General features: G+C 43.5%; 1 protein-coding gene across 50 annotated transcripts in view; it reads left to right on the top strand.

Moving 5' to 3' along the window:
- Positions 1 to 17,941, top strand: part of ENTPD5 (ectonucleoside triphosphate diphosphohydrolase 5 (inactive)) — a 50,220-nt gene that overhangs the window by 22,783 nt on the left and 9,496 nt on the right. For 28 of the 50 annotated variants that reach the window (XR_014811129.1, XR_014811128.1, XR_014811130.1 and 25 more), the window contains 12 exons: positions 1,769 to 2,053; positions 2,677 to 2,756; positions 4,456 to 4,599; positions 8,687 to 8,762; positions 9,042 to 9,077; positions 9,402 to 9,490; positions 9,786 to 9,865; positions 10,809 to 10,870; positions 12,221 to 12,322; positions 13,033 to 13,173; positions 14,934 to 14,990; positions 15,865 to 15,980. Coding sequence is in view for 30 of the 50 variants with exons in the window: in XM_084969776.1 (XP_084825902.1) it covers positions 1,837 to 2,053; positions 2,677 to 2,756; positions 4,456 to 4,599; positions 8,687 to 8,762; positions 9,042 to 9,077; positions 9,402 to 9,490; positions 9,786 to 9,865; positions 10,809 to 10,870; positions 12,221 to 12,322; positions 13,033 to 13,173; positions 14,934 to 14,990; positions 15,865 to 15,980 (1,200 nt within the window). In the remaining 20 variants the exon portion in view is untranslated. Of the gene's footprint in view, positions 1 to 1,768; positions 2,054 to 2,676; positions 2,757 to 4,455; positions 4,600 to 8,686; positions 8,763 to 9,041; positions 9,078 to 9,401; positions 9,491 to 9,785; positions 9,866 to 10,808; positions 10,871 to 12,220; positions 12,327 to 13,029; positions 13,174 to 14,933; positions 14,991 to 15,864; positions 17,435 to 17,941 lie in introns of all 50 variants that reach the window. The other 22 variants (XM_084969767.1, XM_084969765.1, XM_084969770.1 and 19 more) reach the window with 3 other exon arrangements.

Genomic DNA, 17,941 nt, shown 5'->3' with positions numbered 1-17,941 from the left:
TGTTTTTTTGTTTGTTTGTTTGTTTGTTTTGTTTTTTTTTGTTTTTGTCTTTGCTAAGGGTACATTAAGAAATACAAGCAGGGAGTTCCCGTCGTGGCTCAGTGGTTAACGAATCCAACTAGGAACCATGAGGTTGCGGGTTCGGTCCCTGCCCTTGCTCAGTGGGTTAACAATCCGGCGTTGCCGTGAGCTGTGGTGTAGGTCGCAGACATGGCTCGATCCCGTGTTGCTGTGGCTCTGGCGTAGGCCGGTGGCTACAGCTCCGATTCGACCCCTAGCCTGGGAACCTCCATATGCCGCGGGAGCGGCCCAAAGAAATAGCAAAAAAGACCCCCCCTAAAAAAAAAAAAGAAAAAAAAAAAAAGGAAATACAAGCAGTGGAGTTCCCGTCATGACTCAGTGGTAACAAACCCGACTAGGGTCCATCAGGATGTGGGTTCGGTCCTTGTGGTTAAGGATCTGTATTGCTGTGAGCTGCAGTGTGGGTCACAGATGCAGCTCAGATCTGGTGTTGCTGTTGCTGTGGTGTAGGCTGCAGCGATAGCTCCAATTCGACCCCCTAGCCTGGGAACTTCCATATGCCTTAGATGCAGCCCTAAAAAGAAAAAAAAAAAAAGAAGAAATACAAGCAGTAATTTGCCATAGCTCATCACTGACCTGCTTTATGACTCAGCAAGTGTTGAGCCTTTTTGTCTTAATTCGCCCTTCTGCTCTAAGTTCTTATGAGGATATCATGTCCTGAAACCTATGTAGGATGTTTTAAAAACCATAGTGCTCTATTTAAGTGTTTTTAAGTCGTTGATTTATTTCTTTAAAATGTGGTTGAATGTGCAAGCCACTGGCAACATTGTTGGTCACAGATGGCAGTCCAGTGGGCTGATTTAAAAGGCTGTGAACACTCCAGTGCTAGGGACTTTGTAACCTTTTTGTAATTTTATAACTTTAATTAAGAAATTTAAGTTTCTTTTCTTTCAATCAAAAAGAGGAAAGAGAAAAAGATCAGTGGCATCTCTGCAGTTCCAGGACACAGGTTCGATCCCCTGCCAGCACAGTGGGTTGAAGGATCTGGCATTGCCACAGCTACGGCCTGGATCTGATCTCTAGCATGGGAACTCCATGTGCTGCAGGGAGGCCAAAAAACAAAAACAGGGAAATGTTAGTATACGATCTAAAGACAAAATTGTCAATATCACAAGTAGAAAATCAGACTCCACATTAGGAGCATGGTGTCAGAGAGAGCCTTTGGGTTTGTTTGATTGCTTTTTAGGGCTGCATCTGCAGCATGTAGAAGTTCCCAGGCTAGGGGTCAGATTGGAGCTACAGCTGCCATCTTATGCCACAACCACAGCAACACTAGATCTGAGCTGTGTCTTCGACCCACACCATGGCTCACGGCAACACTGGATCCTTAACATACTGAGCAAGGCCGGGGATCCAACCCACATCTTCATGGATACTAGTCAGGCTTGTTACCGCTGAACCACAGTGGGAACTTCTCAGAGAGAGCCTTTGAGTATGTGAGATCTGCCCTACAATTAAAAGCAGAGCATGGGAAAATACATTTTAAATCCCAATTTCCTTTTGCGGTAACCAGATACCCTTCAAAAAAGGTACCAAGAGCCTATGTCAGCCTGGTCTAGCTTGTTGTGCTGGTTATTAGGAATAGAGAAGGAGCTCCTTGGGGGAAGGGGTGGGAGTTTTGTAATGAGTGTTTCTCCTTTTACAAAAAGGCCTATTGGTCTAACTTTCTGTGTCTTTGTCCTATAAGCCTCTGCAGGTGTATGAGCAGCACTGCTTCTATAACAAAAGTCTAGACCTACTACATCTTGAAAGAGAATGGGCACTTCCTGGGGGACAGCCTTTTTCATGCTGGTAGCATCCTGCGTTTGCAGCACTGTCTTCCACAGAGACCAGCAGACTTGGTTTGAGGGTATCTTCTTGTCTTCCATGTGCCCCATCAATGTCAGTGCCAGCACCTTTTATGGAATTATGTTTGATGCAGGGAGCACTGGAACTCGAATTCATGTTTATACCTTTGTGCAGAAAATACCAGGTAAGTGCACCTGATACCCTCACCAGAGTCTGCAGATCTGCACTTTATCATCTAGCCCAGAATCAAGAGTGAGTGTATGAGGTGAATTACAGAATCTTATGGCTACTGAGTGTCTGTCGTCAGAAAACACTTCGGATTATAACTGAACACATATGGCTTAATTCAGTGTGAAATTAAGAGAGATCTGGACTGCCTGTCTGAAACCCATGTGTCCAAGAAGTATAGCTGTAGTTTTTCTTTCCTTTTCTGTAAAGGTTATTGATACTCCAGCGTTTAGAAAATTGAGAATGATCTTGAGAGAAAGATCATCACCCTCCTTGGAGAAGGGGATGAGGAGACCCTGAAGATAAAAGTTTTCTGAATTTTCGGAGTCCCATCCTCAGGTTACAGAAGCTAAAGAAAGGAGTAGAAGCTAGGTGTCCACCAGAGAAATGGCAGAGAGACCCTCAACAATTACTTCTCATCCTTTGCCCCCCTGCCCAATACCCTGCAAGCTATTCCCAGGTGACTTGGAATAGCTTAAGGAAATAGCGTGTTAATGTGATATGGAGCCCAGCATCAAAAACAGCCTGACCTTCAGTAACCAGCCATCTCTCTTCTGTTTTGTTTCATGGACAAAATAGGCGAGCTTCCAATTCTGGAAGGGGAAATTTTTGAATCTGTGAAGCCAGGACTTTCTGCTTTTGTAGATCAACCTAAGCAGGTGAGTTTTTTAGTTACATGTTTAGATTCTCAAACGCCTTGATTACTCACACCACTGCTGTGAAATGTTTCATGCTGTTCACTTACTGATACTGAGGTCATGTGTGAGATGAGTTTTCTGTCCTCAGCTAGTCTCCTGGATGGCAGGAACTGTCCACCTGGGCTCACCAGGGCGTGGGTAGAAGGAGTTGAAAGTAGGTAGTGGCCTTGCAGGGATGACACCATCTAAAGAGCCTGCACTCTTTGTATTTATTGTTTAAGATTTTTTAGTTGAAGCCATCCACTGCATTGATCAGTGTAGATAACAGAAGAAGGATGTGAAGCTCTCTAAGCAATTGAGGGAATGTAGATCCAGTGACCTCCATTTCAGAGTGCCCTGATACGGACAGAGCCACGCCTATATTCTAGAAACTAGGTGAAACTCATGACAACAAAAATCTTCAGTAATAGAGGATGACTGTAGGGTTCTGTCGCAATTATATTTCACCTTGAAGCTCCACAACAGGCAACACCCAATGTTTCGGAGGCCACACTGAAATGAGACAGAATAAGGCAGAATGTTGAAATTTGGTAGCAGATCTAAAGGTATTGTTCAGGGTCACAAGTGTAATCATTAACCAAGGGAAGACCTGATGTTAAGAACTGCTTGAACTTGAAGAACTGAGAGGATGTTTATTTTCTCAGCTCACTGTTATGAAATGGCAAATGTGCTAGAAAATTAGGAGCTTTGGAAAGCATCTACTTTATCAGAAACTGATTTGACATTTGGAGAATTAAAATTGTGTTGTGGTTGTTAGTTATTATAATGATTAAGAGGTAGTGTTGTCTGAGCAGATGTTTACTCAGAGAAACAATAGATTTAAAATAATAGTTTTTAACTTATAATTTGAACATCTGCTGTGGACCATGCATGTAGGTGCTGGTAATGCAAAATTGAACCTGACAATTTCCATCCTTACAGAGATCACAAAAGCTCCACACAGTCTGCCTGATCTAATGCACACAACAGTTTTGTATGATGGTATCTTCATCTCACGGCTGAGGAAGCCAAGCCCCAGGAGGGCCAAGTGACCTATGTTAGGCTGGCAAGCAAGTCTTCTAACTCTAAACCTTGTTTCCTTCACTATACCAACATTCTGAGCTAAAAAAAAAAAAAAAAAGCTAATTTTTTTATGAGACTCACAATAACAAATAAAACAGCCACACTCTAAAAGAATCATTTTTAGAGTTCCCATTGTGGCACAGGAGAAACAAACCTGACTCATATCCATGAGGATGGGGGTTCCATCCCTGCCCTTGCTCAGTAGGTTAAGGATCCAGCATTGTCATGTTGCTGTGGTGTAGGTCACAGACACAGCTCAGATCTGGCGTTGCTGTGGCTGTAATGTAGGCCAGCAGCTGCAGCTCTGATGCAACCCCTAAACTAGGAACTTCCGTATACTGCGGGTGCAGCCTTAAAAAGCAAAAAAAAAAAAAAAACAAAAAAAAACAAAAAAAAAAAACAAGAAATCTTTTTTTATTACAACTTAATTAAAATGAAGTGGCTTCTTCTCCTTCGAAGAGGCTTGCTGCTCTAGGTTTCTGCTCTACAGAGTAGAGAAGGGCTCGAGGCCCTGGTGCTCTCCCAGAGCATGTTGAGGGGATAGACCAGCTCCGCTAAATGGACTATTCACTGGATACGTGGATCATCTGTTTTGAAGGGTGCTGAGACTGTTCAAGAACTCTTAGAGGTGGCCAAAGACTCCATCCCCCGAAGTCACTGGAAGAGAACCCCAGTGGTCCTGAAGGCAACAGCAGGACTGCGCCTACTGCCAGAAGAAAAAGCCGAGGCTCTGCTCTTTGAGGTAGTTTTTTGAAATCTTCTGTGTCCTGAATAATTCTTTTTCCCTATGTGAATATTTTCTTCACAGGTATGTATTTCTTTGGAGTGTTACTGCTACCTTTAGTACTGTACCATTGCTAAAGCACTGTGGTGACTCTGGCTCTTGTTATAGCTAGTTATTTACATTTAAAAAATATTACACTTGAATTTATAGAGCTTTTCCTAAAAAGCATAAAGTACTTCCTGCCCATGATATTCTTAATTCTCCTAACTTGTTAAAGAATTATAGAAATTGTTTTTAATCAGCTTCGTTGAGGAATAATTACATACAGTTAAATGTACCCATTTTACGTGTTCGGATTAAGTGAGTGTTTATAAGTATAGAGGTTTCCTTATTCCCCTTTGCATTGTTTCCCCCTCCCCTGAAACTAGGCAACCACTGAATCTGCTTTGTATCATTATAGTTGAGTTTTGATTATTCTTACATTTCATATAAATGGAATCATATAGCTTGTACTGTCTTTTTTGTGTGACTCTTTTCTCTCAGCATAAAGTTTTTGAGAAGAATCGCGAAAATTTAGAGTGAAATTTTTTTTGTCTTTTTAGGGCTGCACCTGTAGCATATGGAAGTTGCCAGGCTAAGGGGTTGAATCAGAGCTGCAGCTGCCAGCCTACACCACAGCCACAGCAACACCAGATCCAGGCTGCGTCTGCAACCTACACCACAGCTCATGGCAACACCAGATCCTTAACCCACTGAGGGAGGCCAGGGATCAAACCCTCATCCTCATGGATACTAGTCAGACTCGTTTCTGCTAAGTCACCATGGCACCTCCCTAGAGTGAAATATTTTTAAAGATTACCTAATTTCAGCTCTCATTCAAATCAAAACTTTAAGTACAGAGAGTTTTTAAAGACTCAGTATTTTTAACTTTAAATTTTGTAATGCAAAGAATATGTAAATTACTAAGATTAATAAGATTTAATATTGTGAAGAATATTTGTAGGTGGAATCCTGTTCTAACAGAAAACTATAGCAAAAAAGGATTATGTTTTACAGGTGTGTTAATTCAGTCTTCTAAATCCATTTTCCTTTGACTGTCAGCACAGAGGGCTTATGTCCCTTGTCCAAAGACAAACTGCCTAGTATGTCTGCATGAGGATCCATATCATGATTCCTCATTTATTCATTTACTCATTTTTTAGTATATGAGAGCTTACCATGTACTGAGGACATAGAATAGGGAGCAAAAAAGACACCATCCCCGTCTTCATGAATCTTAGATTTTAGTTGCAAGGAGACGGAAAATAAATCAATACAAAGTATGTCAGATGCTATAAATGCTGTGGAGAAAACTAAAGCAGCATGGGCAGATAGGGAATGCTGGGGCTGGTAGTGGGAGAGATGCTATTTAAGTAGGGTAATCGGAGTTCCCGTTGTGGTGCAGTGGAAACGAATCCGACTAGGAACCATGAGGTTGGGAGTTCGATCCCTGGCCTCGCTCAGGGGGTTAAGGATCTGGTGTTGCCATGAGCTGTGGTGTAGGTCGCAGACATGGCTTGGATCTGGCATTGCTGTGGCTGTGGCATAGGCCAGCACCTGTAGCTCTGATTAGACCCCTAGCCTGGGAACCTGCATATGCTGTAGGTTCGGCCCTAAAAAGACAAAAAGACCAAAAAAAAAAAAAAATAGGGTAGTCAGGGAAGACTTCATTTGATAAGAGGCATTTGATCAGAGATGTGAGGAAAGTGAAGAAGGAAGCTAGTCAAGACATTTGTGAGAAGAATGTTCCAGACTAAAAAAGAGCTTGTGCCAAGGCCTAAAGCAGGAATATGCTTGATATGTTCAAGGAATGGCATCCAGGAGTTCAGCATAGCTGGAGGGGAGTGAATGATGGGAGGGAAGTAGGAGATGAGGTCAGAGAAGTGGGGAGGGCTGAGGTCTTTGTTGTATAGGGCCTCAGCACAACAGTGTAGGCCTTTGATCTTTTTCTCTAAGAAGGAAACTACTAGAGGGTTTTGAACTGAGGAGAGACCTGAGCTTTCATCTCTTTTTAAAAGCACCATTCTGACTGCTCTGTTGAGAATAAACACGTGGGCAGCAGAGAGAGATGAAGAGGGCAAGAGCAGAAACTCTCTATGTGTTTACTCCTGTTTTCTTATCTACCTTCTCCTTAATAGCTTGTTCATAAATCACTTAATTGCTTTTCCTGGTTGGAACAGGGTCCAGAGGTCACTGCGTGAAGTGTTTTGTGCCATCAGAAGTGAAAATAGGGGAGTTCCTGTCATGGCTCAGCTGTAAGGAACCCGACTAACATCCTTGAGGACATGGGTTCAATCCCTGGCCTCACTCAGTGGGTTAAAGGATCCGGCGTTGCCATGAGCTGTGGTGTAGGCTGGCAGCTGCAGCTCTGATTCAACCCCTAGCCTAGGAACCTCCACATGCTGCCGGTGTGACCCTAAAAAGACCAAAAAAAAAAGTAGGAGTTTTCAATAACCTGCATGGCACGGTGGGTTAATGATCCAGAGGTGGAGGCGCCAGTTCAATCCCTGGCCCTCCTCAGTGGGTTAAAGTATCTGGTGTTGCTGCAGCTTTGGCATAGGTCCAAGCTGGGGCTCAGATTTGCTCCCTGGCCTGGGGAACTTTCATATATCTCGAGGGTGACCGAAAAAGAAAAGAAACAAAGTAGCCAGCAGACTAGAATTCCTCCTATTTATTTCTTTTTGGAAATCCTCCCTACCCACCATGACAATCATATAAAAATAAGCGATAACACCAATATTTTTTTTTTTTTTTTGCCGTTTTTGGCCACCCCAAGGCACATGAAGCTCCTGGGCTAGGGATCAGAACTGAGATGCAGGCTCAACCTAAGCTGAAGCTGTGGCAACACTGGATCCCTAACCCACTGCGTCAGGCCGGGGATCAAACCTGCGTCCCAGTGTTCCCAAGACACTGCCAATCCTATTGCGCCACAGCAGGAGCTCCAACACCAATATCATTGACCTATTCTTATGGAGGGTCAAGAGCATTTGTAGGAGGTCTTCATTCCCATCTCCTAAAACAGGCTAAATGAATCTAGATCTGGGGTCTCTCTAGACTCTTGAGGCCCCAGCCATGTGGCAGGATCTGCCACAGGCCGACAGCAGAGTATCTCAGCCCGTGGCCATGAGTCCCTTTACTAGAAAGGGCAGAGTCCTGTAGAATTTGATTGGGAGAGCAGCAGAAACTTTCTTGGATCCTCAGGAGCCACCCAGGCCCAACTCTTCTCTGCTGTCCAGGTTTATCTGCGCATCTCAGATGGAGTAGGAAAGGGACCTCCTAGCTTCCTGTATGTGTTCAAGTAGAATTAAATCAAGTGTGATTGGTGTTTTTGTTTTTTTGCTTTTTAGGGCCGCACTCGAGGCTTATGGAGGTTCCCAAGCTAGGGGTCCAATTGGAGCTGAAGCTGCCAGCCTATGCCACAGCCGCAGCAATACAGGATCTGAGCTGCGTCTGTGACCTACACCACAGCTCCCGGCAACGCCAGATCCTTAACCCACTGGGCAAGGCCAGGGATTGAACCTGCAACCTCATGGTTCCTAGTCGGATTCATACTTTATTTTTTTTATTCAATTTTTAAGTCTCATTGAAGTATAGTTGATTTACAATGCTATGATAATTTCTGCTGTCCAACAAAGTGATTCACTTATACGTATACACACATCCATTCGTTTTCAGATTCTTTTCCCATATAGACGATCACAGAGCAGTGGGTAGAGTTCCCTGTGCTCTACAGCAGGTCCCTGTGCTATACAGTCATTTCATATACCACAGTGTGCCTGTACCAATCCCAAACCCCGAGTCCAGCCCTCCCCCTCTCCCCCCAGATTTATTTTAAGGTGAAAAGAATCCCTGTTTGTTTTGTTTTGTTTTGTTTTGTTTTGCTTTACGAGAAACTGATAATGGCTTGCCTAGTTTCCTCTCTGGTTTCTTAGGGAAAAGGAATGAGTTCTGCTAAAATTTTATCTAGGAAAAACGAAGAGTGTAGTTTTCTAAGCATTATAGGATATAGTCAAAATATGTAAATCTGTTGCCTTAGGGAATCTAGATTTTTTTCCTTTTTCTTTAGGTAAGAGAGATCTTCAAGAAGTCACCTTTCCTGGTACCAGATGACAGTGTTAGCATCATGGATGGATCGTATGAAGGTGGGCGAGGTGGTGATGTATGTTCTAGGAGGAGAGAGCTAGGTTCATAAAAGAGCTGAGTAAAGGAACTGGGAACAGGGTGGGGGTGCGGAAGAAAAAGGAACTAAGAGAGGAGAACAGATGAACAAGGAGAAAGGGGATATCGGGAAACAGAGGGATGGGGAGAGGAAAAGGTGTATTTCAGATAAGAAATTTAGAGAGAAAAAGAACAAAGATAGGGCCAGGGAAGGAGGGAAAAAATGCTTGGGATGTAATCTTTGTCTTTCTCTCCTTTTTTAGGCGTATTAGCTTGGGTTACTGTGAATTTTCTGACAGGTAATACGTTCTCAAGTTTATCTAAGACCATATCTGGGTTTCACACATGGTCAGGGAGCAAAAAAATACCTTTTTTTTCCCTTTTTATATATACTTTTTTATATGGGAGAGGGGCAGGAAAGACATGTTTATTACCTGCCTTTAAGGCCTCAGCTGCAGCAAAAGTCTAAGTTAGCATTTGCCTGCAGCCTTTGGGGCTGAGGAGCAAGGTAATATTTACAGGATTCCTCCAGTATATGACAAGGGCAGGAGAGATATTGTGGACAGAGGAGTGTTGGGCTGTCCAGGAAGCAGAAGATATTCAGAGCTGGCTCTCATTCACAGGTCAGCTGCATGGCCACAGCCAGGAGACTATGGGGACCCTGGACCTGGGGGGGGCCTCCACCCAAATCACGTTCCTGCCCCAGTTAGAGGTGAGTCATACACATGTGAAGGTCTGGTTAGCAACCCACTCGGCAGGCATATCATGGTGCCTCATTTCACATAGCAGCTCTACCAGGAACAGGCTGAGCAGAGTCAATTAATGATTGATGAACTTCCCCTCACTATTCAGGGACCCTTGGATTCTTCAGGCCTTGTGAGATTAGCAGTTTACTCTGTCTTCTTCATCTCTGATTTTTTTTTAGGGGGAGGGTTGGGGTTGGTGGTGGTAGCATCTTCAGATAATTGTGGATCCTAAATAGCCTTTTTGCTTTTTCTGACTTGCAGAAAACCCTGGAACAGACCCCTAGAGGCTACCTCACTTCCTTTGAGATGTTTAACAGCACTTATAAGCTCTATACACATAGGTGAGGAGGGGGACATGGAGGAATAATGATATTTCACATTGTATGATTCTCCTAACTTTTCAAACCATTTTCACATCTATTATTGCATCCGACCAGCCTTACAAAGTCTTTGCCAATCCCTGAAGTCCTGTTGACTGAAACCAAAACCCAAGGGATCCAAGAGATTTCTCCATTTCTGGCCTCGAAAATACTTAACTAACAATAATAAAGTAAAAAATAATAGAAGATTATTTTAATGTAAAAGTAAAAAATAAGCAATATAAGAGTAAAAGTAATATGTGTCAAGTTTTTGTCTTTTTAGGGCCATACCCTTGGCATATGGAAGTTCCCAGGCTAGGGGTTGAATTGGAGCTACAGCTGCAGGCTGCAGCCACAGCCACACTAGATCCGAGCCACGTCTGTGGCCTACAGTGCAGCTCACAGCAATGCCGGATCCTTAACCCACTGAGCAAGGCCAGGATTCGAACCCGTGTACTCATGGACACTAGTTGGGTTCATTAATGCTGAGCCACAACAGGAACTCCATATGTGTCAGATTTCCTCCAGAGAGAGGATACTCAGAGAAGGTTCAGCCAAAGCTCTTGTGTCAGCTTCTTTTAAGCTGACCTTCAGATGTTCAAATCCGGCCTAGAATTTGATCACAGTAGGGCTGAGAGCTAAGATAATGAGAGCTTTTCTGGGGGTGGTTCCCAGGGTGGGACTCTAGAAAATGTCACTGTCTCTGGCCTTTAAATCATAGCTCTGGACAGTTCTTACTGCATGGCCTTGATCTGAATTGTGCCGGAATTCTTGCTTATTGTCCACATGAGCTGCAAAGGTCACAGATAACAAGGTTTTCCTCCCTTCAGAGGGAAACAGAGAAACCGTGTTACTTTTGCAAGAGGGAGCTTTAGGCTGGAGAATTCAGGCCCAGCATGAAATTAGTCAATCCTGTATTTTACAGTTACTTGGGATTTGGATTGAAAGCTGCAAGACTAGCAACCCTGGGAGCCCTGGAGACAGAAGGTTCGTCTGGGTACCGGTGCTGGTTGGGGTATGGTGAGAGTGACACCAATACTCAGCTTGCCTTTTACACACCTTGGCAGGGATTCTATGGAGGAGAGGGTTATGCTGCAGTAGGAAGCATATGTTGTAAATGGACACGATAATGGAAAATTCCTTTTCTACTTTATGAACTCAGATGTTTTGGTATATATTATTAGCCATTTCCAGCGTGGAGTCTGTTTGTATAAGGAGAATGGTCTTTGGCCAGGATGCTGAAAGGTCTGTGGGAATTCAAGTCTCAAGGTGTGAATTTGGCAAGAGCCTGCTCAAGCCCTTAATTTTACATGGAAGGTGCAGACAGCAACAGTCCACTTAAAAGATGGAGTAACTGAACAACTCACCCAGGGCATGTGGAAGTTCCCAGGCCAGGGGTCAAACCCACGCCACAGCAGTGACAAAGCTGGATGCTTAACCCACTGATTCGGCAGGCAACTCCGTCCATTCCTCCCTTCATAGGTGGTAGAGGGGTTAAGAGCTCAGCTTTTGGGGTCAGGTAAAACTAGAGTCAGTCCTAGTCTTGTGATTTGGGGCCAGTTAGCTAACCTTTTTGTGCCCCTTTCTTCACATTAAAGAGCTTTTTGTTTTTGTTGTTGTTGTTATTTTGTCTTTTTGCCTTTTTCTAGAGCCACACCTGCAGCATATGGAGGTTCCCAGGCTAGGGGTCTAATCAGAGCTACAGGTGCTGGCCTACGCCACAGCCACAGCAACACCAGATCTGAGCTGTGTCTGCGACCTGCACCACAGCTCACGGCAATGCCGGATCCTTGACCCACTGAGCGAGGCTAGGGATTGAACCCGCAACCTCATGGTTCCTAGTCGGGATTCATTAACCACTGAGCCACCGCTGGAACTCCAAAAGAGATTTTTGCATTTAATTTAATTCGTATGGCACATGGTTCCAGTGAGGATTGTATGGCATTTCAGAGTTTACATTCTCAGTGTATTTTATTTAAGCCTCACAGCAACCCATGAGTTAAATAGAACAGTATTTTTTCCTTTTTTTAGAAAGGATGAAACTTTTTCCATTGTAGGTTTTAGATTTCTTTGAGATGTGATGAAAGCCATTGACCCCTCTGCCAAATAGACATATGCACAAAAATTTGCCTGTAGTGTCAAAGGATTCACCAACCCTGCGGAGTCCATCTGTGAACCCTGAGTTAAGTATTCCTGTCATAGGACGCAGTCATGGAACTAATTTCTTATGATTTTAAGGCCCAGCCACTTTGATAATTCCTTTGGACCTTATTGGCTTCTTGATTGCCTTCTTCTCTCACACCTTTGCCTCTTCTTTTGTGGTCTGCTTTCTTACAGGAATTGATGGACACACTTTCCGAAGTGCCTGTCTACCGAGATGGTTGGAAGCAGAGTGGATCTTTGGGGGTGTGAAATACCAGTATGGTGGCAACCAAGAAGGCAGGTGATATTTTTTTCAGTGGTTGACATTACTTTACACTAGAAGTCTAGAAAAATCCCATGGGGAACTTTTTTCCAGAGCTCAAGAGAAGCTTGTCTTCTGCAGGAACTAATTCCAAAAAGATGTTGCTGTGCCTTCAAGGAGTAGTGTGAAGTGACAGTGAACAAGACAGCCACCATTCTGTTCAGCTTTTCCCTGCCCAAGAGTTGTAAATCCATTAGAAACTTCTTCTTTCCCTAGGTTGATATATTAAGGGTCTCTGTCCTCAGCAGAATGAAACTCTGTTTCAGGTTCAATTAATGTTTAGTTATTTCAAATACAGTATAACTTAGAATCGAGACAATAGGAAGAATAATTGATCGTAGGTTTTATAAGAGGCATAGACCTTAAACTCAAGGAAAAAGCTTGATTTTTTTCCAGTGAGGGAAGCTGGTGAGCCTGTGCATACTTCTCATAAATACTGTGAAGCATAATGCTAGGCAGTAGCTCAGGGTCGGCTAGAGCTGTTTGGTGAACACAGGTTAGGGAGGGGAGCCGCTGTAGAGAAGCAGGTATCCTCCCCCCAGAGTGATGAGGCTGCAGAAACTTGCTCATCTCCATGTGCCTTTGTCCTGAGCCTCAGCTCACCTTGATCCCCCTGCTCTTTCATTGACTTCACAGCTTGCTTCTCACTTTCTCACCTTGCCCCTGTGCACCTTTGCCCCAGCAGGGGAGGTGGGCTTTGAGCCCTGTTACGCTGAAGTGCTGAGGGTGGTCCAAGGAAAACTTCATCAGCCAGATGAGGTCCAGAGAAGCTCCTTCTATGCTTTCTCTTACTACTATGACCGAGCTGTTGACACAGACATGATTGGTAAGTCCACTGCAGCTGCCAGTGCAGGGAGAAAACTGGGCAAGGCTGTGGTGAGAAAGGAAAGGGACAAAAGGAGTATTTGAAATTCTTTGTCGAGGTGATCACCCTACTTTTCTTTTTCTCTCAAGTCACCCAGGTGAAAGAGTGAATATGATTTAGAACCTTTGGAGACTAGAAGATGGCGTAAACAAATATACATGAGGTCCTTTTGTATTTATTTTTCATTTTTTAAATTTATTTTATATTTTTCGCTTTTAGAGCTGCACCCACAGTACATGGAAGTTCCCAGACTAGGAGTCGGATCAGAGCTATAGCTGCTGGGCTACACCACAGCCATAGAAACACAGGATCCGAGCCACGTCTTTGACCTGTACCACAGCTCACGACAGTGTGGGATCCTTAACCCATGGATCGAGGCCAGGGATCGAACCTGCATTTTCATGGATACTAGTTGGGTTTGTTTCTGCTGTGCCACAACAGGAACTCATGAAGGCTTAAAAAAAATTTTTTTTTTTGTTATGAAGGTATAATTGACATAAAATGCCTTTTTTTTTTTTTTTGCCACACCTGTGGCATATGGGAATTTTCAGGCCAGGAATTGAATCTGAGCTGTAGCTTCAACCTGCACCACAGCTGCGGCAATGCCAGATCCTTAACCTACTGCACTGGGCCGAGGATCAAATCTGCATCCCAGCAGCAACCTGAACCGCTGCAGAGACAACACTGGATTCTTTAACCCTTTGCGCCACAGTAGGAACTCCTCAAATGTAGCACATACTTAAAGTGTACAGTTTGGGAGTTCCTCAGTGGCCCGAGGATCCAGTGTTGTCATTGTGAGTGGCCCGGGTCACTGCTGTGGCACCAGTTAGGTCCCTGGCACAGGAACTTCCACATGCCATGGGCTCAGTGGAAAAATGAATAAAGTATCCAGTTTGTTAAGTTGTGGCATATCTGTATACTCACGAAACCATCACCAAATTCATGATAATGAACATGTCCATCTCCCCAAAATGTTTCCTCTTACAACTTTTTTCTTCTTTTTGGCCGCCCAGCAGCATAGGAGTTCCTGGGCCAGGATCAGATCCGAGCTACAATTGCAGCGTACACTGCAATTTGGGCAACACCAGATCCTTTAGCCCACTATGGCAGGCCAGGGATTGAACCTTCGTCCTGGTACTGTAGAGAGGCCGCCAATCCCATTGCGCCACAGTGGGAACTCCTATAACTTTTTTTCTTATCATAACAGTAATACATTTTTTTTAAGCTATGAGAATATATATGTGTTCTGTCATGACCTGAGATGTGAATTTCTTATCTTCTAATGTGTTTAATGGCCCATTTTTATTTATTTATGTTAATGTAGCCCAAGCTACATGTGGTTTTAAAACATTTGAAATGTGGCTGGTCTTTTTTTTTTTTGGCAGCAGTATGCAGCAGCTTAATGTGGAAATTCAGTTCCCAGGCACAGTGGTGAAAGTGCCAAATCTGAAGCACTGGATGACCAGGGAATGCCCTAATGGACCTCTTTTAATGGGCCAGTTTTTTAGCTGTAGTTAAATATACATCACATAAACAGGTTATGAATAAATAAAATAAACTGCATAGATTATACTGTAGTGATAAATCATGTTGGTTTATCCCATTCTCTGATGTTGAAAGTTTTATTTCTATTTTCTCATTATTATAAATATCACTAGGATAAATTTCCTTATGTTTCCTGAAGACATTTTAACATCAACTACTGTTCTGTTTCATTTCAGATTATGAAAAGGGCGGTGTTTTAAAAGTTGACGATTTTGAAAGAAAAGCAAAGGAAGGTAAGCACCAGTGTAAACCATCGTAGGTGAGCCCGTGAGGCTGTGCCTGCGAATCCATGACCTTAAAGTCACCTAATGCAGCTCAGCCAGCAGAAAGCCTCTCAGAAGGCTGGTTTCCTATCTTTGCCAAGAGTTAAAAGCATTAAGTGGCAAAGAAAAATATGAGAATACAAGAGACCTTGAAGAGATGGTGAAAACATTTATTTCTCACTTTTTTGAAAAAATGAAATAGTGTTATCAGTGTTAATGAACTATACAAAATATATGAGAAATAGCCACAAGAGTCTTCCTTGAAAGAGTCCATCAAAAAATACAAATAGGAGTTCCTGGTGTGGCACAGTGGGTTAAGAATCTGATTGCAGCTGCTCGGGTTGCTACAGAGGCATAGGTTCAATCCCCAGTCCAACATAGTGGGATCAAGGATCCAGCCTGCAGCTCAGATTCAATCCCAGCCCCAAGGAACTTCCATATACCTCGGGTGTGGCCATAAAAAAACAAACAGGAAACAAACAAATGATCTTACCCAGTGGCTCCAAAGTGGAGCTAACTGGTATTCCCTTGTATTCTGAGCCCCAGCATTAATATAAAAGGGATTTAGTTGAATTAAGCCCCGATAGTAGGTTATAGGGAAATACAGCAAATAAACTAGGACCCATGTACCTTAGAGTAGATACATCAGAAATAAGCAGGTTCTTGAGAAGCTGGGGTCTTGCAGAGGCTGTCAGTGCACAGTTCTAACATCAGAAACTCCCAGGAATCTGGGAGGAGGATAGAGGATTCTGCTTTGCTTATTCTTGGTCTGTTTAGAGAAAATCATACACCTCTCAGTTGACTGCAAACTTGAGTTCTGTTCTCCACTCTCTCTCACCTCCAGTATGTGATAACTTGGAAAACTTCACCTCAGGCAGTCCTTTCCTGTGCATGGATCTCAGTTACATCACAGCCTTACTGAAGGATGGCTTTGGCTTTGCAGGCAGTACCATCTTACAGGTAAGAGAGAGGACGCCAGAGTCACCTAACAGTCCTCTTATTTGGGAGCTGGGAAGAAAGAGTTAAAACTTGTTTAGTAATCAGGGTGGCTGAAGGTTGAATTATGAGGTCATTTTACTAAGGCTGTGGACAAGGCACTATGCAAGGCAACAGGAATGTGGGAAATTAGCTTGATGCAGTGGCAGCTTCTAAGTACAATTGACCGTTGGATAATACGGCTTTGAACTGGGTCCACTTACACCTGGATTCTTTTCAAGAGTAAATACCACAGTACTACACAGTTCAATTTGCAGATGGGGAGGGCCCACTGTAAAGTTATATGGGGATTGGCACATTGTTCAAAGGTCAACTGTCTATTACCTTTAGGTACTATGAGCTGTCCCAGAGGTCACAGCAGAAAGATTTGCAGCCCAAATTAAGACGTCCAAGTCACATGGTTTATTAAATTGAGAAACAAGGGGGAAGAAATGAGCTAGGTGAACACAGGTTGGCAGTGCTGTACTTCCTGAATTCTGGTTCACATGTCCTACCTCTCTGCTGCTGGTAATGTCATGACAAGGACTTTAGCTGAAGTTTGGTCAGGGGGGTACAAGGGCAGAAGGTGCCTGGGGCCATTACACCGACTTGCTACTTGCTCTCTTTGGAAGGGCACAGGGGCAGGTACACTGCACAGGAGCATTAGCTCACTCGTTAGCCCATTAGATGGTTTTGTTTGGCAGAAGACAGGAGGGACCAAAAGGGTATCACCAGGGAGTGGCTTATTCAAGACTTCTTGAGTATTGAATGCCTTGTGTAGTATGTCACATATAGTTTATGAGTGCCTCGTATATTTAGTGCCTCTTGAGTCTTGGGTCCGTCTTGGACTTCTTAACTTGATCTGTGGTAACTATTCCAAAAACATGAGTTTCATCCATCCCATATTTTCTGATCTTCTGTACCATAATTGAATAATTGTATATTATAATTACAAAGATGATTATGATGTAATCTTTATCCTCAAATAGCACACAGTCTATTAGAGGAGATGTGACAAAAATATAGCTATGACACAAGGCAACTTTGAACTTTGGGGTCAAGTAAGTAGACTACTTTGTTTTTGAAACCCTCTCCTTTTCTTATGCCACTTCTTCCTGTTTCCTCATTTCCAGATAGTTTATATTGCCCCATTTCTTGTGTTAAACAGATTTCATAAATTGATTTGTACAGAGGTATTTGGATTTAAAGCATTGTTATATCTGCCAAGAATATTGGCATCGAAAGAGTTACTTTCCAGGGAAGTCAGTATAGCATAGTGTTTTAAGCATAGGCTCTGTTGTCCATCAGATCTGGGTTCAAGTTCTGATTCAGCAAGCTTACTAGCCAATGACCTCAGATGATTTACTTCCTCTCTCTAACTTTTAGGTTCCTCATTCATTTTTATTTATTTTATTTATTTATTTTTGTCTTTTTCTAGGGCCACACCCATGGCATATGGAGGTTCCCAGGCTAGGGGTCGAATCGGAGCTGTGGCCTCCGGCCTACGCCACAGCCACAGCAACTCCAGATCCAAGCCGCATCTGCGACCTACACCACAGCTCACAGCAATGCTGGATCCTTAACCCACTGAGCGAGGCCAGGGATCAAACCCAAAACCTCATGGTTCCTAGTCGGATTCGTTAACCACTGAGCCATGATGGGAACTCCTAGGTTCCTCATTTAAAACATAAGAAACCTTAGAGTACTTATTGAATGGGGCTATGACAATTGAGATGAAGTATAATGCCTGGCACATAGTAAGTTGTTAATATTGGTATAATTGTGGAGTTCCCGTCGTGGCGCAGTGGTTAACGAATCCGACTAGGAACCATGAGGTTGCGGGTTCAGTCCCTGGCCTTGCTCAGTGGGTTAAGGATCCGGCGTTGCTGTGAGCTGTGGTGTAGGTTGCAGACGCAGCTCGGATCCCGCGTTGCTGTGGCTCTGGC

Source organism: Sus scrofa, chromosome 7, assembly GCF_054392235.1.
Source record: "Sus scrofa isolate SSC_HxYL_T2T_F1_AM1 chromosome 7, Sscrofa_HxYL_maternal_Yorkshire_Landrace_v2.0, whole genome shotgun sequence".
In the NCBI taxonomy this organism is placed as follows: Eukaryota; Metazoa; Chordata; class Mammalia; order Artiodactyla; family Suidae; genus Sus; species Sus scrofa.
This window is presented reverse-complemented; position numbering and strand designations above follow the sequence as displayed.